Here is a 22,785-nt window from a genome sequence, read left to right as displayed (position 1 = left end):
ATTATACTATATCGCCACTGCGAAGATATGAACCTTCGAGGCAAATACGTTTGAAGACCCTGAATACATGTTGTAACGTTCCCTGGCAGCACACACAATATTAATACTATGAAATGACATTTAATTGTACTATGTACGCCACTATGAAGCAATTCGAATGTACTGTAACTGTTTAACAAAAAATGTTATTTAATTTTGAGTAAAGGAAGTTGGTTATTATTGTAATATTTTCTGTAATAATATTCTCTATGTATTTATGATTGTAATATTTCTATACTCATAATGTAATTACAAAATATGTTAATATCTGCGATGAAAAAATGTAAATTATAGCCACAGATAAAAATAATGTTGTAAGATTACAAAGAGAAATTCAAAATCAGCAGTAGTATAAAAAGCGCTACATAATGTGTATTCTTGGTTGTCTTCCTCGAGAGCTGAGAGAGAGAGAGGAACCTGTGATGTAGCATTATATGAATGAGTAGACTTCGTTTTTCTGTATCTATCTTTAGCCGCCACTAGAGGAGAAATTGTACAGGTGTGTTATTTCAATTCTTGTTATGGTCTAAATACATTATAATTTATCAAAATTGTGTATTACTAATGTAAATTAGCTTTCCCATGTCATCTATAATATTTCTTTAAAGAATTTTCAGCTCTTTTAGCGATTATCGTTGGTGTTGCTGGGCTGTGCCACGACCGAACGATTTGCAGCGGCGGCACATTTAAAAAATTGTTCCGCTATAAAATTAACCAAACCCATAAATCGGGAGCAGGTAAACTTAGCAGTGAATTACGAAATATTTTTCTTTTGCAGTGATCCTGAGGCTGACTGAATTTATTACTGGTTTTACATTTGTGCATTCATAGGCGGATAATTAACGTTGAAGTTGTTAATCTGTTGGTTCTTTCCATTTCTAAAGCAAATAACTTAAACGTATAGTGAAGTGTGTTTTGTCAATGATAATTAAACGTTCAGGTTGGCTTGGCAATATTTAACCATTTTATGCTAACAGAGACAGTCTTGTGTTCCATAGCTAACGCCGGGAAAGAATTCACTAAATATTTAAAAAACCCACTGCAACTAGAAAATATGTGCCAAGGCCGTAATACGTAAAAAATTTAATTTAAATAATTTTCAAAGTCATAAATGTTATCAATCAGTTAGTTTGAATTTATCAGCATGAGAGGGTTGCTAAGGTTCACGTAATTTTAAATGTGCTTAATTCTGTCTAAATGAATTTTTATTACCACACGTAAATAAGGGGTTCTACAACAAAGTTCGTACTGAAAGTGTAAATAACATAAATATTTAAAGCCATTTCTTCCTCCCCATTTTCATTTTTTTATCCATTCATTCATTGTTACATAATAATAAACATTCTTAATTTTTTTTCTCATTAAAATGTAGCCCTTAAGTAACATTCAGGTTTTGAATTGAATCAGAGCCTGGGGTCATACCATGAGACAAGACAACAAACTGAAGCAGTGCCCAGTCAGTAAATGGGCACTATATCATTTGGCTTGGAAGGGGGTAGGACAAAACATAGGGATCATCTTCAACTTGTCATTTCTGCTGTAGAAAGACAGCCAGATAGGAAGAGGATGCTGATGCTGTCGTGAAGTGGGTCACATGGTGTACAGCAAGGAATGGTGCATTGGTACATAGATCAGCCTTATGGACAAGAGTTGTAAACAGTTGTTGATCATTGGTGGCCCAGAAGACTACAACTATGGAACTTGGCGTGCACCTGGGATGAATAAACATGTTCCCATGGAGGAGAGACAGCACTCCCAGCATTCAATCATCATCATCATCATCATCATCATCATCGTTGTTTTTCAACTTCAGTTTCCCTGGTGTGGTGTACAAGTGCTCGGCATCTCCTTCTGCCTTCATACACCTTCTGTTCCAGGACAACTTCCCATTTGTGTCCTTTCTCAAAAAATGTTCAAATGTGTGTGAAATCTTATGGGGCTTAACTTCTAAGGTCATCAGTTCCTAAGCTTACACGCTAGTTAACCTAAATTATCCTAAGGACACACACCCATGCCCGAGGGAGGACTCGAACCTCTGCCGGGACCAGCCGCATAGTCCATGACTGCAGTGTCTTAGACCGCTCTGCTAATCCCATGCGGCTGTACTTTCTCTTCCAAATATAATCTTACATCCTCTATTCAGCATTTTCTTGGTCTCCTCTGTGGTTTTCTTCCTATGACGTTCAGGTTGAAATACTTTTTGGCAGGTCTTATGCTGTTCATTCTCATTATGTGCCCATACCACTGAAATCTACGTTTCTTTATGACACTGGTAACAGGAACCTCAATACCAGCTACTTTTCTATTCATTCCTGATTTTGTCATTTCTAGTTGTTTGAGTCATAGCTCTAATGAATCTCACTTCTGTTACCTGAATTCTGCTGAGGTCTTTGTTTAGTAGGATACATGTTTCCATACCACATGTAAGTATTGGTATGAAAAAGATGTGGTACATGGTCACTTTTGCTTTTCGTACTATTTTATCGTCCCAGAGAAGATTTCTGATTTGACTATAAAAATTTTGTGCTTTCTGTGTCCTGCGGTGTACTTCCTGCTTAATGGTGTTGTCTTCTGAGATCATGCTTCCTAGGTACCTGAAATGGGAAACATATTTTACTTTGACTCCTAGAAATATATCTGAGATTGATCCTTGCCTGTTGTTGGGCATTTCTACTGTCTTCATTTACTTATTTTTAGTCCAAAATTTTTGAATGTGTTATTTCCATCATTATGTTTCTTTTGTGCTTCAGCTTCTGTCTCTCCACACACTATCAAATCATTGGAAAAAACTAGATCATTTGGTTTGCTGTCTATTTTCTGGATAGACTTTATGATCTTGTCCATTGCTATTACAAACAGGAGTGGTGATAGCGCACTTCCTTGTTGGACACCTCTCTCTGTCTCAAACCATTCTGATGTCCGTTGCCTATCTGGACACAGCTGTAATACTTTTGGTACAGCATCTCGGTTTTATGAATTAGGTGCTTTGGCACCTTTAGGTCTTCCAAACATTCCCATATCTTGTTTTGAGGAGCACTGTCATATGCTGTTTCAATTTCCACCAATACAATCACAAGAATTTTTCCATATCCCCAGTACTTTTCTATCGGCATTTCTTACTGCAAAAATAAGATCCATAGTACCTTGGTCTTTCCTGAACCCCTGTTTTTCTTCCTCACGTAAAGGTTCTACGATCTTTCTAAGTCTCATTTCTATGATCTTTTATAACAGCTTCAGGGTGGTGACAGCAGCGTGATGCTTCTGTAATTTCCACATTTTCATCGAATGCCCTTTTTAATCAGAGGGATGGTGACTCCTTTGCTCCAATCTTCTGGGATTTTGTTTTCTTCCCAAATTACTGGTAACACTCTATACAGCCAATTTAAGTCCAATATTCTAGCTGCCTTTTTCATGACTGAGCTGAGATCATCAAAGTCTGTCGACTTCCCATTCCTCATAGTCTTTAATGCTGTTTCCATCTTAGCCCATGTTGAAGAGTGTCCATTGGTTTGGACTTCATTAATTATTCTACAGTTGCTGATAGTTGTGTGGTCCCCTTCTCCATTTAGCAGAATGTTGAAGTACTTTTTCATTTCATCCGTGATCCCTTCCTCTGTTCATATTAAGTTACAGTCATCTGTTTCCAGTGCAAGGATATTTACATATTCATTTTGTTTACTTGTTAGTACATTGTATAGTCATTTCCAACTTACCTGACAATCTTCCTCAATACTTTAGTAAAACTTTTTCTTTTCTTTGTGGATCAGTCTTCCAGTTAATTTCTTTCTCTGGTGTTCCTGTGCTAGATGTTCAATTGCTAATTCATTCGGTGCATCATCTATTTTCTGTTTTTCATAGTATAATTTTCTTTTAAATATGTTTCTATCTTCTGCTGTCTTGTCCTGATCATTCCACCAAGATGTTTCCTTCTCTTTTGTGTCACAATCGTTTTAACGCAGATGTCTGTGGCTTCTTTAACATGGGTTTATTTGAATTTAGACTATTCATCTTCTACTCCCCCTTCTCAGTTTTGGGAAATCTGGCTGTTACTCATGTTTCATAGTTTCTTTTCTTCTGCATGTCGTCCTTACAGAATTTGATTAGACAGCAAGCCTTACTACAAAGTCTCTTAGAAGTGATAAGGTTACTTTGTGAACGTGGTGGCTTGATATGTTACAGTCCTCTTTGGTGATCCTCAACAGCTATTGCAATGTCTTTGGTCCACCATGGGTGGCACTGGCAAGTGGCAGAGGGGTCCTGTAGAAAGGAAAATAGCAGATCCGGCAATGTGGGTGATCACATGAGAGACATCTGGACCAACCTCGTTGATGCAATCTGATAGAGAGGGGTGAAGGTAACGGCAGATCTACACAGCTGCTAGTTTGCTCTTTGAAGCACCTAATGTGGTCTGCCAGGGGCAAGGAAGTGACATGATCACCAAAAAGTGGTCACTGTTCTAAAGATCATCGTGTAATGACCAATGCACTGGAGCCACAAGACTCGGGGGATCAATAGATCAATAGCTGAAAATGTGCTGTGGGCTGCACTGAAGTGGATAAGGGTACCATCACTGAGGAGACACACATCACAATTGATAAGAAGTTGGTCGAGTAAAAGGGCAATACAAGATTAAGTGGTAGTATCTCCCACAAGGGGTGGTGTTGACTTAAATCCGCAAGCAGGAGAAAAGGGGGATGGATTACTGCATTAAGATAGTCGACTCAACGATAGTAAGTGGCCTGCAAATGCTGATTGCTGGGGTCATCCGCACTCACACCCACTATTGCTTCCAAAGTGGTACAAAGGGGAATCCAGTCACCAAACACATCCATGGGAACTGGTGTGTAGACTCCTTCAGATACCCTCTTGGGGCCAGCATGGTTCTGACAAAATGCATAATTTCAACAGTGTGTCAGGGAATGATTATCAGTGAACCATGTTTCCTGTAGAGCAGAAGCTATTTTAGAAGAGCAGGTGTTGTTGTTCTGGCAGGTGACGGTAATATCAATTAAATCTCCACTGAATGATTATGTTACAGGCATCCATGTTGTGTTCCACTGCAATGTTAATTGAACGTTTAAACATTCTGGTTTGTGACAGTATGGGAAGTTCTCATGTTTTATGCTTTAGGTATTGTTAGAAATGGTTTATGTTAACTATCTTAGAAAGTAAATTTGGTATCCTCTCAGGATAATGAGAGGTCATATCACACCTTGTTCTTTTGGCTCACAACACTTTGGCTGCTCCCAGGACTAAATTTCAAAATAACATCTCACATTCAACAGGAAACACTCTATCTTGAGCAGTTTTGAATACTTCCATAGCCAATAAAATACTTCTCAAGGTCCGATTCCAGTGAAAAGTACAGAAGTGTGTACTGTCTATGGGTGTGAGGTTAGCCCCCCTCCAATATGTGTAAATGGACCCTGAGTTATATGCCCACTTATGTGAAACACACACACACACACACACACACACACACACACACACACACACACACACACACACACACAGTCATAATCTCCTAATCAGTTATAGTGTTATACTGGCCGAAGAACTTAGCTAGTGGTGTTGTTTGAATACCAACAAAACAGATACTGAATTGGTGGTGAAGAGGGGGAGCAGGGTCAGATGAGACAGTCAAGTGATGTTCATTCATGTATCAAAAGCTACTGAATCAATATTTTGTCAGTCTAATTAACATTAGAAACATACTTCATTACCTGTGATTGAGTATATAGTGAGGCTGGTATGCAATGTTAAAAGAATTATTGATGTTAGGACTCAAACTCATGCTGCTGGCACAATCACAGATAATGCCTACTTTTGTTGCACCTTTAATGGACTTAATTTATTCAATTTTCCTTCAAAGGAACTTGACTCTGAATCTTCTTATTTCATTTGAGGTGAGCGAGTGCCAGGGTTACTGGGGTTTGTCTGTTTTATATCGTGAACTGGTTGCTTTTACATCTACCGCGCAGTCCAAAGATGCTGAAAGGACGAGCTACACTATGCTGTGCAGATTTTTTTTTTCATAATTTTCTGTTAACTACTTTTCCTTTTTTGAGACGCAAGGGTGGTTATAATTAAAATTTCTCAACTTGAGCCAGTGTAGATGGAAAACAATTTACTGTACGGTATCCAACTTGGATATGATGTTGGGACTGTGTGCTACAGAATTTGTGTTGTTAGTACTGTTAGCGTCATCACTTGCTGTTAGGCACTGGTACTGATTCAATGATGTATGGTTGAGACAAAAGTCAATGAGCATTATAGCTGCAAACAGTCAACATGGGTCTGGAAAAGATAAGCAGGATATAACTCACAAAGTTGATTTATTAAGACAACAGCAATAGTGCTCCTCTTCGTGAGTATCAATGCATTACAGGAATACGGAGAGGTCTGCTTTCTGCACTGGGGTTGAAAAACATTATTCAGAAATAATGATGGCCAACTGTGCCACAAATTGTTGAAGTTACTGTTGCTATGGGTGAGAATGCTGGATGCAATGTGTGATCTCCAAGCAGTGCATGAACTGTGTTACTACAACTGATCTTTCCATGGTCTACAATTCGAAAAGTGCTGTGAACAATTGTGAAGTGGTATCTTTTCAAACTTTACAATACTCGCCAACTTTTGCCATATGACACAGTCATTGCTCTGCTCTTATGTTCCTTGCACAGGTTTAAGTTGACCACATGTATCCTTGGAACATTTTGTGGAGTTATGAAGTACACATTATGCTCACTGGGGCAGTGAACACACACAAGTTGCATTTGGGGATCACCACCACCAACGAAATTTCATGACGTTCCCCTTCATAGTGAACACATCACTGTGTGGTGTCGCATCACAACACAGTTCATAACCAGTTCATTTTTCTTTGAGGAATTTGGAGCCCAAAGACCACAGACTTGCAGCATGAATGGCACACATTAATGTGATCTGCTTTGCGAAAATGTGATCCCACTCTACGGGAGAATGTTTCTTTGGATTCAACTATTCTGGTGCACAAGGGTCGTCCACCTCATGTTGCTTCATAAGACATTTGGAGACAACAGAATTACTGGTCAACTGTTCCAAGCTGCGTGGCCACCAAAATCATCATATTTGAACCTTTCATGTGGAAATTAAAATGTGGTTCTTCCAATAAGCTATTCACTATCTCTCTTCTGCATGTCCTTACACGTGTTTCCGCAAAGTTTCACTGTCTTATGATCTATTATTTCCCATGGGCTCCTTTCAAGTGATGAAAATTTAATTATAACCACCCAGTATATTGGTTTATGAGTTAGCTGCTTTTTCAACAAACTGGTCAAACCTGCTAATGAAAAAAAGGACCATTGTAACATCATCTGAAGAACTAACTTACTTAACTGCATTACTGATAATCCGAATGCATACAAGTTTTAGTTTTTGTTTATTTATTTACAACATGCTCCATTACATTATTTATAATTGTGTGTGTGTGTGTGTGTGTGTGTGTGTGTGTGTGTGTGTGTGTGTGTGTGTGTGTGTGTGTGTAGTTTAGTATAATGCTTGTGCTGTATGATGATGATGATGATGATGATGATGATGATGATGATGATGATGAGAGAACGGAGAAGATGAAACCCGGTGCTGGCACATAGCCCACTCCTCATGAATAGCACCAACACGGCTGCCAAGGTAAATGCCCCATCCAAGAGATGGATCACTTCAACACTGTCACATGCCCTCACTTTTTGAGCCCATGCAAAAGGGCTTGGTATTTAAACAAGGACATTGGCACTAAGTCTGGTGACCAGGAACTTTATGCCACCACCTATGCTCTCCTTGCCAAGAAATACTGGCAGTGGAAATTTTTTACACTGCCCGGAATTCAAATTGGCTTACCTCGGCTCAATTTTGGCCACGGAGGCGGTTAATGCGTATGAGTGTTTTAATGTCATGGAGCACGAGAAGTCACCCAGTGTGACGTATGTGGTTCCTTGAGAAGACTAAAATGGGATACCTAGCTTGGGCTCTAAAGGCACTTGATTTAACCTGATAGAGTGTGAACAGATTGACCCGAAGAAACTCATGCCATGTGACTGGCCAAAATAGCCCCACAGACGGTAGATACCAATTGCATACTGTGTGCTTGAGAGGTGTTACTAGCAGAATAATGTACATGTTTTCCAAACCTGGTGGCATCAATACCACACTGACTGTGTGGCACACTTCACATTGACATAATCCTTCTGCCTTTGACCTCACCATCCAATTCACTGTGATAGGGATACAAATGTCTGTGTTGAGTAAGTGAAGGAAATGCTTTTGTCATATCATTTGTATTTGTTTCTTTTAACAACATTGGAAAAGGGGAGAAATAAAAACCTGCATCATTACTTAGGTAACAAATTTTTATTGGGAATATACCTACTTATGAAACACAAATATGATAATTTTGCAGTGTTAATTGTAATCTTCTAAAGGTATGAATTAATTAGAATATAAACTAAGGAATGGATAAAGATAACCATTCATTGACCATATAGCAGAGGCAATGGGGAGAGAATAGATGCATAAACAACAAATGGAACATAGTACACGTAGAGCTTCTATACATCCTGCATGCGCCCCCCCCCCCCCCCCCCCCCCCCCAACGTCCTCGCATACAGCAGTACATACATGCATGTCCCACTGTTAGTACAATGCATCCATAATCTCTAATAATTTTAATGTTATTTCTTTTACGTTTCTGCAAATTATCCCGGTAAAGTTTGTATCCCTCTCTCTTTGTGTAGCTTGGACTTTTAAGTCCTCAGTATAATTTACAAACTTTATGTTATAATACCACAACACTGCACAATATTATACACCATATGAGAGAGTGTGAGTGTCGTAACTTCTCTTAAAGTATTCTTTTTGTATATTGAATTGTATCACAAATCTATCCTCCAAAAAAGAGAGAGTGTTAAAACACAAGTGGTGATCTGGTGATTTTTCTGTAATTTAATCCTGCATTTCCTCCTTGTTCTATTAAATTATGTAGTGCAATAGCATAAAAGGAAGATGAAAAATGCAACAAATTTGCAAAATATAGCTCATGTCAAACTGGATCACTAAATACTCAAATACGTACCTCCTGTGCTTTCACATTCATATATGGCAACACACAAATTGACGTATCTTGAATCTGGATCATTCTTTGAAGGTCGAGTAAAAGATTTTCCGTATTTATAGGCACAAGCTATTCTGCCACTGTAAGCTGCACTAACATTCAGTGGCTGCCCTGAAACATACAAAAAAATAAATTGAGACAGTTACTCCAAGCCTGAGCAATTTTTATTTCAATGAATCAATCAAATCTGAACATTACACTAAGCTGCAGTTAATATATCTCTCTTAAACATATTCTATTACTAACACACTTTTACAAAAACTAAAACATATGTGGTTACCTGTGATATCAATGGTGGATTCCTGATCTTTGCGAAACATTTCCCACTCACACCATTCATAATTCTTCTTCTTTTCATCCTTCTTTGTTACTTTGCACTTCCAAAACCTATATAAAAGAATTCAAAACGTCCAGAGTAAAAGTTTTTATGAACGTACTTTAATGTGAACGACTGGCTCAAAATCTCTCACCTAATTGTGCTATCAGAACAAGCTGTGACAATGATGTATGGGGCAAAACAAGCAGGATATATAGAGGCAGAGCTCAGATGTCCTGCAGCAGGGGCAGCATGTACGACTTCTACACCGTCTGGAAGTGGCAGGTCCTGGGTGCACACCTACGACATACGTACAATAGTAACAACGAGGAACAAGAGTTTTGGAACAGAAGTTAAGCACAAGATGACCACTCTTGTATCTTCTTCACCATAACTTTTTTCTTTGGGTATTTAATTTTTGAACATTTGTGGATTACTTAGTGTCAAGCATAAACATATTAATGTTGCTATTAAATGCCAATTTCTTCTGCCTCAAACCTATATATTTTGACACATTAACAGAATCACACAATGCAACCCATGAGACCATATCTTGCTCCTTACAATCCATTTTTGACCTCATCTGCTTTACAATTCTTGAAATAATTATTAGCAAGCAAACTTTTTTAAGTCTGTCGTTACCATGACTCTTGTGTATGTGATGGAACATTAAACGTGTCTGTCAATACACCAAGTGAGTTTTTTTTGTGATTTGGTTTTTGCACTTGACTGTATTTATCACTTCATACTTGTTCCAGGCTGATTACAAGAAAGAAACTGTAGATAAGAGGATACAAAAGGAAAGAAATACAGTAAATCATGATTGTCTGAACAGTTGATGAGGTGACTAGACTGATGTATTTATAGATAAACACAAATATATTTTGTTCTTACATATTACAGAAATCTGTCAAAAATGTTGTGTACAAATCATTTTGCCATGGACACGATTAAAGAAAGGAAGGAAGGAAGGAAGAAATGAGACATCCTGAAGCAGAACACACAAATTCACAAGTGAAGAACAATGAAACTAAATGTTAAACATAAAGAAAGTCATAAAATATGGAAATTCAAAATTCAAAAAAAGAATGCTCAAAAGTATATGATATTCTTGCCATGTAAAATTTGAGTAAAAACTCAAAAATATGATGAAATACACTTGTCATTCCTTTTATCACCATATGTCAGCATGGAACTGGCCAATGTTAAGCATTGTGAAGTCTCTCATCTAGTTTAGGAATCTCAAAACTTTTTCCATAAGCCCATGTAAATGATCAAACAATTTCTCAAACCTCTCTATTTTATCAAATTATTTGCATTGTGGGGCTTAGTTTAATGTGTTTGAGAGACATTTTGATTGACGGCCCATTTGAAAAGATAATGGATATTGTTTATGTTGATGTTTTGCTGCATGTGTTTAGTGAGAAAGAGACTTATTACAAATTATCTCACTGTATTGAGAGTTTCCACAACTGTTGGAGCTACAACTGAGGATACGAACAACAGAGCAATGGCGGTTACAAAAATGGTAGAGGTGATGCACTTTCTCCAGCCACATATTACACAGGATGATGTTAAGAAGAAATTTGATACTCTATGCACAACATAGAAGTGCGAGTGCAGTAAAATAAAATAAAAAAAAAAAGAAACAAACAAACACCTAATCTCTCTGGTTCGTTAATTGATACTGTTTAAGTTCTCATGTTGTGGTATTTCAATGAACTTTTATTAGAGGACCAAGTAGAAGACAACAGATTTCACCATAAATGCATCTTATTCTAGTATTTCTTTTAGTCGATTCTCACAGGTAAATTTCTCACTCTGTTTCAACCATTCCCTGGACCATTTTTCCAGATTTCCCAGTTAAAAACACCCATTTTCTGTGTTAAATGACAGTATATTTTCTCTCAGAACTGTATAACTTATCAATCCTTTGAATTGTTAAGGTTTTATACACCAGTGTAGAGCTTTACAGGGCTCTGCAAAACGAAATAAAAAGTAATATATAATAGAAAGATCTCTGATGTGCAGCAATATGTACGCTGCATATTTTCATGTTACGAAAGAATAAGTTCAAATTCCACCAAACACAGCACATTAGTTTCTGAAGCATTGAAATCGAGATTACATTGTGCATTTGTATGTCACACATGGCTCATGTTACATGATCTTGCCAGCCAATGACAGCAGGTATTCAGAGCATAGTACAGGTGATGCAGTCATCCAGTAGCAACATCACTGTTAAGTAGCGCAAACACACAATAGGAAAAGTTAATGGTTTAAATTAATAAACATAGTGTTGTGCCATAAAAAAAGCTCAATTTTCACATATAATAATGGTTTCAAAGGTCAACAAGCTACAAGAAAAGCTAAGCTTTCAGATATAATATTGGTCTTTTTTGCATGTGTTACACTTTAAGATACATCACACGAATGTGCCAATAAAAGTTTAGATGTCGACACAAATGTGTGTTTTTCTGAGCTCAAAATTCTTCCACGTGGCTTGTTCTGTCCTCAAAAGTTAAGTTTTAAATGAGGCACATCCTCTGTGGTTTAAGAGTCATCACACACTCTCACACCTAACATAATTCATCTTGCGTACAAGGAAATTTACTTTGAAAGTACCGCTTTTCAAGCCACAATTCACAATATTTTCTCACGACCTGTTAGAAATAGGTTCCTTTCAGCAGCTGCCAGATAGTTGCAGAAAAGAGACGTTCTGCACAGATGTGCACCTACAATGACATAGAAAGCCTATAGTTTCTACATACAAAGCATTAAACGATCTTACGTTATGTCATAAAGGAAACAGGACATCCAAGGATACTCCAAGAGCACCAGAATTTCATAAACCATACTAGAATTCGTGATTTGGCTGAAATTGCACACTCATCTGTCCAGATTCATAATGAAGTAGGCTGCAACCTGATGATAAGGTTTCCAGTGTGGTTTTCGGGATGTAAAATTTCTTGGAGTACCAGAACAGTATTATCTCATGTTTGGTTCTTTATTATGGCACAACACCATATGTGCCAGAAGATGAAAACAAGTACTTGAAAATCAACGAACAGTTGAAACTAGCCAATAGTGTGGAAAGAAATACTTCGTTTCAAACAAATCGATTGCCTCAGCAGAAAAGATTAATGAAAGCCAAATTTCTTTAGAAAAAAATCAAAAAGGGTTTCATAGTTCTGCAAGGAGATTAATGCTTGATTGCCAAAAATGTGGAAATAAAATTTCACGAAACAAACTGATAACATATTTTCAGCCTTCCATAATTATGTGAATGTATTTCAATTCACTTGATAGCTCTTGGACACAGAAATCTGTTTTGTTTTCATTTTACTTGAGAGCTGTAAACACAGAGGAAACAGCAGAATCACTAAATGTAAATATGGGTCACATAGAGACTACACCCTCCCTACTACAACCGAGACTGCTTTGCGCATGTGCGAATCTGGCAACTTGGGAGTGCCAGAAATTTTTTCTGGGTAGCATCTGGCTGCTTGTTGCTACTGCCAATGCATCTAACCACCACAATTCAAATAGCCCCAACTGGGGGAAGGTACTGCTCATATGTGACTGAACTACACATGCACATGAACCTGCTGGCAACTGCTCAAACGAACTTAATATAAATAATTGTGATGTCATGCTCATTGGAAGCAGTTTGTTGTTATGAAGTATTACATAGTCTTCGTTCTAAAGCCTTTGACATGTTTTGCTGTTGGCAGACACTTGTGTGTGTAGTGCTTTTTGCTGCTGTACATGGTGCACTCCTTTGCAACTTAAGTTTTATTTATTTATTTTCTCTAGTTTGTTTGATTGCCGTAGTATTATTCTTCAGTAGCAGAAAACAGTTATATTATTTGTTAGAGTATCAGTTCTTGCCTATAAAAATTTAACTGGAAACTAAAACAATGAAAAGTTCCTGTAATTCTAAAAAATTCCTGGGTTTTTCCCAGATTTCCTGGGGTGTATACCCCCTATTTATTGGTCTGCATGATTGCTTGTTTGATAAACCAGTGGATAGGAAACAGCAAATATAACCAAGTCTGATCATTACTGGAGGCCTGAAGAGTGCTAACATCTTGCTGATAATATCACTATCAACTCCTCTTTCAGTTCTGAGCTTTCCTCTACCCTGACAAAATATACAGGAAGTCTCAACATTGATGCGTATATGCTTCACTGTACTACAACAATTTGAATCAATACATTATTACTGAAGGGCTGTCAGTTATGATTTTGTTGAAATTAAAAGCTAATTTGTACGCACTGGTCAGTTCCCTAATTTTGTTCACAACTTGCTAATGATAATTACGATTAGTGCTTTCTGAAGTGAACTAGTTCCTTTGCTTGATTAAAACGCAATATCGGTCCCCTGCCCTCCTCCCCCTTTCCTCATACAACTCAATGCGAGTGGTAACTTTTCTATCTTGAACATCACAGAAAACAGGTTGACCAATGTGTGGTTTTTGTCTTGTACGTCTCCTTTCTTCGGAAGCACAACAATTACAGCACTGTTCCAGTTTCCAAAAATTGCCTTCCCCACAGACATACTGTAAATAATGCTGCACTTCCTTTTGTATGGTCTTTCTTTCGGCTTAAATCATTTCTATTGAAACACTATCATCTTCAGGTGCTATACCTTTCTTCATACCTCAAATAGCTTCGCATCCATCACCTGACATTACTTGCGCATTGTCATCATTTTCAACATGGATTATCCTTGTTTCTGATTCATCATCATCATCATCATCATCATCATCTTCATCTTCATCTTCATCTTCCTGGCACCTTTCCACTAGAACAGGGTCTGCTGTTTGGGTCAATGCATGCCATTTCTTGCAACCTAATGCTTTCCACAGATTTCAGATTTTTAATTCAAGATATGGATTTATAGTGCCCATCCACCATAATTTAGGTCCTTGATGCTGTCTCTGGCCTTCAACAGTGAGGTGATAGGTTGAGCTGAGGACTGAGCTGAGCTGGGCAGTGCCCATGTGATATGTTTATACCAACAAAGTCTCCTTTCTTGCATATTCTCACTGACTGAAGCCACTCCTACCTGTAGTGTTAAAAAAAACGGTTGTATAATTTGATATCTGTTATTTATTTTTGTGTTATCCAGCACTTGACCCGATATAATGTGATGTCTCTACAACATGTTTCTGTATGTTCCATATTTTTATTGTTCTCAATCAATTTTCATTATATCTTCTCACCTCCACTTGGAGACATGTCTTAATAGTGTTTTTTTTTCCTTTTTTTATTTTAATAGAGTATTGTATCACACTCGTGTTTTCATTTGTTCCCAGAGAAGGTGGTAATTTCAGTGAAACAATAACAGGAACATGATAGATTGCATTAAGAGAAGTACTCTGATTTTATTTGTATCACTGCAATATGTGGCAGTATTGACATATTTATTAATTGGCTGCTCCACATCACAAAGATGTTTAATAGTCAATCTCAGGCTGACTACTGGTGTTAAACGGGACCACAGAAGATGAACAACAGATAATTGTGAAGACTATTGAAGGTAGAATTTTAACTCAACTCTAACATAGCAAGGGTACCAAGAATATTTTGTATGTGATTATTGCTGTGCTGTGAAAACACTGTTTCTGTAGAATGATGAAACAGCTGAGGAAGGTAACATTTTCACTTTCTGTACCATCCAGGGTATAGTTTAAGTATTTTCATTTCCTATATGAAACAATGGAAAATCCATGATGGAATAACAATAATATGGAGAGGACAGATTGATGCTCACCACATAGAGGAGGCACTGAGCCACAGACACACACAATGAGAGAGACTGCTAAAATATTTAAGCTTTCAGACAAAGTCCTTCTTCCAAAATAGAAAATGCAAACAAATTCGCACAAGCACAACTCACACACACACATTGTTACTGTGTGTGTGTGGTGGGGAGATGCTGCACTGCCAGTGAAAGCATGCACAGGTGTGGGGACGTGATGTGTGGTAGGACAATGTTGAAGCATACCTCTATTTGGAAATATGGCACATCAACTGGACACTAGTTGACTCCTGTGCATCATTATGTTCTCCTACAAAACATCTTGAAACTTGATTGTAATATTATAATGATGACAATTCTCGCAGCAAGGGAACCAACTTATTCAATCAAAATCAACATTTAAATTGTTAACAAGTCAGTAGTGTAAAATGGTCCAATACTGACCAAACACATCAAAATAACCAACATCCAGAACTTGGCCCATTATCTCCAGCACTGGTCTCAGCCTATTTTAATAATCATGAACTGGCAGTGACACCCATGAACTGGCATCAATCAAACATTGGTTGCTCTATTTTAATACCTCTGTAGCACACTTCACATTTTGCATTTTGTAATTCTGAAGTAATGTTCTGAATGATTAATTTTTTATTGTACACCCAAAAAAAAAAACTTTGCAGTCGTTATGTGGTAATGGGAGAGGGAGGGACATATGCATTAAAAGGGAAGAAATTGTAATACTTCTTCACAGCAAAACTTACCTTTGTAGTGGTTATGATAACATGTGAAGTCTGCATTGGTGTGGGTTCATCATCCCGCATGGCATGGTCGGTGCCAATACTAGCTGTTCTGCCTCCGCCACCACCAGATTCTGCTTCATCATCATCTTGGACTAGCTGACTATCTGGCACATACATCATACTCCCAGACATTTCTAGAATACCAGAGATTCAAAGTTAGGTTCGACTAATGTTACTAAAAGTATTATTTCTCTGCTTTCCTCTTCCACAAAATAAGAAGCTGACACTCTTATCCCATATAATGGCAAGATGAATATGTCTTCACTTGGAAGTGAAAGTGTGTAAGTTAAAAAAAAATTCAAGTAGTTATCTTTTAGGCCAAGTATTTGTCCAATATTTATTCACAGAGTACATTTCCCCCATGAAGTGCAATTCTGGAAGGTCTATATAAGATCAATCTACAAATGCTAAACTACTCCTTTGGACTAATATTTTGTAGTCACAAAGCTCTTTCCATTTGCAAATGTGCGGACATAAGACATGTCAAATTTGATGAATAGAGGGAATGCTTCAACAACTGGAGTTACAATACCTTCTGGTTCCCCATTACCAAACCACTTTTGTGGGTAGGCACACTAAGCTTATGAAAAACGATTTCTTTTCTCTACTTTCTGCAATCAAGTTTCTTTCTCACATTTTTGATACAATTGGTGCAGAACACTTTTGTAATACACACCAGTTATTGTTTTGCCATTTACAAGGTAAACAATAAGGATAATCCCTGTTGCACCTCATAAAATACTGGCCTAAGATTTCTAACAGTAGAAATTATTACCTGGCAAAGTGAACTGAAGACCTGGAGATAGTGGCAGCACTTTTGTATATAGTTGACAAACTGGGATAGGAGTTATTAATGGTGTACATTCCAGTATTTTTACAAGTGAAGTGCTGTCACATTCTAGATATTTATGTAACAATGTCTTACATAGTACAACAATGAAACACTGTCAACCACTTTTGTTTGGCAATACTCTTTGCAAACTACCACTTTGGAAACATTTATTCAAAGTGCTGTGTATGAATTCACTTTTATCTGAATAAACCACTTGCTGCTTCAATTCTGATGCTTCATTTTTTTTTAGAAAAATTAATATAATATGCTACTCACCACTTAGCACAGATGCTGAGTAGCAACTCAGCATCTCCACTATATGGTGAGTAGCAACTTTCCTTCTCATAATATTGTTGCATTTCATCCTGAATTTTCCATTGTTTAATATAGTATGCCATGTTTTGCAACTAGATTCATTTGTCTTGGTACCTTTTAATATCAATTCCCATGGATAGCACAATCTTTCTTAAATTTTCTTGCTAGCCTCAACATTGTGTGATATGGCTCAGAACACTTTCTGTCCTTATACTACAAGCTAACGACACACACTAGTTTGGACAGAGGCTGCACCTGGTCACATGTCAACATTAGTTCCCAATATGAATGAGTCTATCGACTGCTTTGCCAGGTAATGATTTCTGGCTTGATCTGTTAGCTAATTCCATACAATTAAATAGTTATATTTTTCTTGCATCTGTTGTTGGCTGGTGTGTGTGTGTGTGTGTGTGTGTGTGTGTGTGTGTGTGTGTGTGTGTGTACATGGTCATGTATTTACTTTGAAAATCGCATCCCCTTCAGATCAAGATTGAAAACAGAAGATGGTGTACTTAACTGTGAAAAAAGAAGCAGTTTAGAAACAGTGAATGGTCCAAGCTGAAGTTGTGTAACAGCGAGCGAATTGCAAGGACCACGGTGTCATGGTTGTGTGGTCACAGTGGTGGAACGCAAAGCCAGAGATCCATGTTTGAATATCCACTGTTGAGCTTCTAAAGCTCAAAATAATGAGTTGCAAAATTTTGAAGATGACTAATAATAAAATACCAAGTATACTTGTGAACCGGTCTGCGACTAAAGTATCCTAAATCTAAAAGTCCCTGTTTTAGTTCCTGTGTAGCTACGAAGTCCAGCCATATATTTCACAATGACTTTTTATAAATATAAATCTTGGAGAAGCTGGTAAGAGCACAGTGGATGCATTTATCTCATATCTCTGGTGAGCACTTGTCACTCAATTGATGAACTGTCATCACTTTCAGTTCCTACTGAAGTAATGTCACATTCTTATTCATTTTCTGAGCTCCTAAATTAATGTCAAGCTCAGGATCACTATAGCCATCCATTTTCTTAAGTATTGCCTAAACAACAATACAGGAGAGAGTCTGAAAGCATGTGTTTTGCACATACCAATGCAGTAATGCAGTTTCATTGCTTTCAACACTGTCAATCTGCTAGGTCAATGAATTTTCACCTTATATTTACATACACAAGTCAATATAGTGCTTGAGTGAGGCCTGGTGTGTTTGTGGGAGAAGTAGCACTATCGGATCTTAAGGTTTGGAATCAAATCTCCTGTAACCATGAATTTTTTGATGCAGTTGACTTTTTACTTCTGCCAGTGTTCTGTATGTGTTGATAATGCCAAACAGCTGTTTTATTTGTTATCTATTTTAAAATATTGGTTTACTTAAATTCAGCGAACAATTAATTAGGTTAGAGGAAGGGAAGACTATTTCTGCTGAACCTGCTTATTTAACTACAAATTTAATAGTTTTTCCTGCTTTTCCATAGTGACTTAGTGTCATTGTAGCTTAATTATCCAGAGAACACAATTCACTGGTGCTGGTAATACACATATATTTCAAGTACACAAGTAGTCATGTGTCACAAAAGTTTTTTCATTAACTATACAAATAAAATAAAATGACTCATGCTTTAATTGGAGCCCGAGAAGTAAAATCAATTCCACTCACCCATATCAGGCTGTGAGGCAATAACGAGACGCCACATGTGCACAACAGTTCCATGGTTGGTACGCTCCAAAACGACAATGTAAAATGGCTCTTCAAACACAACAGACTGCTGAAGGTCAACCATAGCCCCTAGCTGAGCTTCAGTGAGTCCAATGTCACTCTCACGCTCTCCACCATCTCCTGCTGCTCCAGTCTTATCATCAGCACGTTCTCCAGTTATTAGCTGCTCTTGGAATACATGAAGGAATTGTGTGTTTTGCCAGTCCTAAAAAGCAAAATTGGTATTGTACAATGTAGTGAAGTCATTTTCTGAAAATTCCTGGCAGATTAAAACTGTGTGCCGGATCACAACTCGGACCCAGAATTTTTGTGTTTTTCATGAGCAATTACTCTACAGACTGAGTAATTCAGACACAATTCACGACCCGCCTTCACAGCTTTACTTCTGCCAGTACTTCTATCTCACTTTCCAAATTACAAATAAGTTCTGTAGTATACCTTTCATGACCAGCATTCCTGGGATGATCATTCAGAAGTATTTACACAGCAGACATGGGAACTAGGCTGTGAAGAGCTATTCAAGTATCACAATACACTGACACAGATATATCTTCTATCACCTTTTGATGAAACAATGGGAGCACTATTTGCAGACTCCAGCGCGATAATCGCAGTGGTTGACGAAAGTAGCAGAATCAATAAAAGTCACACAAGACTGCCTGTGACAGAGCCAATATTCATTTGTTTTGGAATCACTACTGCCATATCACTGCATATAATGCTGTTTGCACTGACACTGTTGTCGCCCATCACCATATGATGTTATGTACACGTCACGATTTTTTTTTCCATACATTAAAGCAAATAATGTACTAAACTTAGTGCTGTCTGGTAATGACGTCGGGCTGGGCAGGAAGTGAGGGAAATCTGTCAGTACCAGTCGAGTACCTTTGATGGGTATGGTTTTAGTTAGCTGCCATTAGACACCATACTGAGTGTTGGTAAGGAGTGTGCAAATAATAATGAGTTTAGTGATGTTACAGAAAACCATTCAATAAAAGACAGTTTATAGCTCTCATCCACCAGAAAGATAATTGTTAACAGGCGAATGATTCCAAAGGGACAAACCCCCGAGACTAAATCAACTTTTTCCAATGAACAGTCAGACTAAAGTTCTAGGAATGAGAGAGGACTCTCACTACTGGGCATATTAATAACCCACTGAAAAAACATCAGTCCTTGTCTAAAGGTTATTCCCTTAGTCACAAGAATATGGCGAGGAGCATATCATAACACTTACCATGCTAAGCCCTTAACTGCATGCCACTCCCTGTGTGCTGGCTGATTTTTTCTATTTTCAACAGACTTTAAATAGCTGTAAAGGGCGTTTAGTTAGAGATACATAAAAGCTACAGGTATGGTTTAAAACTTTAAGGTTACAACTTTACATGGGTTAACAGTCATGTGTATGGGGCATATACTGTTCCCAAGAAGTGATGCAGATTTCTCCTCGATTTTGCAAAAATAAATTTTTGTCAAAAATTTATTTTTACTACTTTATTCAATTTAAAGAAGAAATAAATTTTGGAAAGTGATCATTTGACACTGAAAAGACATTTGTTATACCATTTGCACATAAAGCTTAGCTACATACACATAAGCTATTTTGCATAGTGAACCACAGTGTGATAAAGCTTGAAGCACGGGGTGACGCACAAATCTACATTACACTCACTGCACTCATATGAAGTATCTTTCCTCCCAGTTTTCCCAGTAATGTTCTTTTGTTTTCCACTACACACTACACAACGTCTTTGTGCTTTCTTTTTCCCTTCTGCCATTTTCACACGGTTCGAAAAATGTTTCTGCGACAACCGAGCAATCGTTGCAGATCCATGAGAATCCTCAATTCTCTCTCCTCTCCGTAACACTAACGCTGTGCAGACCTCCTGTATAAACTTAGGAGTGCTCAGTTTCTTCTCATGGACGCAATTGTGCAAAATACAACAATTGGAAACGGCCATAATTGTACACTGGAAGGCAAGCTTTCTCCACCACTTCACTGTTTTGTGATCAAGTGCTCCATATGAAAGACGCTGATCAACAAGGTCTATACCAGCTTTATGTTTGTTGTAATGCAGCACTGCCACTGGTTTCAAATTCTCATTGCCTTCTCTTGTAGCAACAGGCAACACTGAGGACGTGTACTTATCATCCACACATCCCTCTTGTCTTTCCATCGCAATACTAGCACATCGTTCTTGCGGCGAAATATTTGTTCACCCTTTTTGATTTTACCCTCTTTGAGAGCCTTGGGCAATCCTTTTCTGCTTCGCATTACTGTCCCTACAAGACCAGTATTGGCTCTAGCCAGTTCTTCGGCTAGCTGAACACTGGTGTAAAATCTGTCAACATATACAGTGTGGCCCTTACCTTGGAGGGAGCCGAGCAATCGCTTTACCACTGCAGAAGCACTGTTGTCCAGTTTATCGTCCCTTCTGTGGTAAACTTCAAAGTTGTATATGTACCCAGTTTTGGATTCTGCAAGAATGTATGGCTTCATGCCATATTTGTTTGGCTTAATAGCCATATAAACTTTGAAACCTACACGCCCTCTGAAAGGACACATACTTTCATCAATGGTTAGTGCTTCACCTGGCTGATAACTTTCTTTGAAATTCCTTACCAAATCATCCAGAAGAGGCCTGACCTTATGAAGGGCATCAAAGTCTACTTCACCTTTCTTTTTTTGCTTTGAATTGTCGTTTATGTGGAACATAGAAAAAATATTCAGAAATCTGTCCCTTGTCATAATATTGGGGCAAAAATTGCAGCTAACCACTGGATCACTACACCAGTGACTGGCCATACTTGGCCTCTCACTGATTGACATGTGGAGGATAATAGCCAGAAACGTCTTTGTTTCAGCAATTGTTAGCGTCCTCCACTGCCTGAATCTAGAATTGGGCCCTAATTTGTTTTGTGCTCTCAGTGTGGCCAGCTTCTGTCTAGCATATAGGTTTGTTTGTTCCTCCATAATTGAAATAACCCTGTCATTTATAAAATGAGAAAAAAAATCTAAATATTCACTAGACTGACTGAGTCCTACATTACTTAGCACACCATGAGACCCTGTAAATAACAAAATGTTTGGTGTTTGATCCACTATAGTCCAGTCATCCTGTGAAATGTCACTCAATCTTGGCCTCTTTCAATGATGAGTGGGGGAGAACACAGGTGGTGGCTCATCTTCATTTGACGACAAATCTGTGTCTGAAATAATACGGCACGTAACAGAACAAATCGCAACATGAACTGTCTTGTTCTGCATCGATTTACTAAGATGTTAGATTTACCTGGACTATCCTTATTTTCCGGCATTTCGTAATCACTGTCACTATCGAAATCCGAAAAATCATTATCAGTTGGTTCAGCAAGAAATTCTTCAATCATTTTTCGAAGTTTTGCATCCTCATCACTCGCCATTGTGAGTAAAAAGAAGATAAACAAGCTAAAACCAAAATACTAGCGCCAAAATCAACGGTAAACAAACAACAGGACACCACAGAACACGTAACATATGCGTGAAAAACACACATGAATTCGTTCGAAAATATATACGGATATATCGCATTACCTCACTAGGTGCTGCGATTTAGTGCTAATATGATGAACTACAAGCATTACAGGACCTACAGGTTGTAGCGGGAACGCTAACAACGCTTTTGAAATACTAAAACAATGTGGACTGCAGAGGGACGTAATATTATGGCGGCCGCATTTTCTTCGTTTCCGCCCACAATGTAATATTACGGCAGCCACATGGTAAGTGTTAATAGTCTGTTGTTAATATACACAAGGATCTTGACTCTAGTATGGTTGCATATTCTTCAGCAGAACAACAGGAAAGTTTGAG

The 22,785-nt window shown here is 37.9% G+C and overlaps 1 protein-coding gene across 4 annotated transcripts in view; it reads right to left on the bottom strand.

The window, feature by feature from the left end:
- LOC126281225 (dmX-like protein 2) overlaps positions 1 to 22,785 on the bottom strand; it is a 313,079-nt gene that overhangs the window by 179,517 nt on the left and 110,777 nt on the right. For all 4 annotated transcript variants that reach the window (XM_049979978.1, XM_049979982.1, XM_049979980.1 and 1 more), the window contains exons 17-21: positions 18,870 to 19,134; positions 16,029 to 16,201; positions 9,655 to 9,800; positions 9,465 to 9,571; positions 9,146 to 9,295 (exon numbers count right to left, since the gene is read on the bottom strand). In XM_049979978.1, coding sequence (XP_049835935.1) covers positions 9,146 to 9,295; positions 9,465 to 9,571; positions 9,655 to 9,800; positions 16,029 to 16,201; positions 18,870 to 19,134 — 841 coding nt within the window. The remainder of the gene's footprint in view (positions 1 to 9,145; positions 9,296 to 9,464; positions 9,572 to 9,654; positions 9,801 to 16,028; positions 16,202 to 18,869; positions 19,135 to 22,785) is intronic.

Source organism: Schistocerca gregaria, chromosome 7, assembly GCF_023897955.1.
Source record: "Schistocerca gregaria isolate iqSchGreg1 chromosome 7, iqSchGreg1.2, whole genome shotgun sequence".
Classification (NCBI taxonomy): domain Eukaryota; kingdom Metazoa; phylum Arthropoda; class Insecta; order Orthoptera; family Acrididae; genus Schistocerca; species Schistocerca gregaria.
Note: the sequence above shows the minus strand (reverse complement) of the source record. Positions and strands in the feature narration are given on the sequence as shown.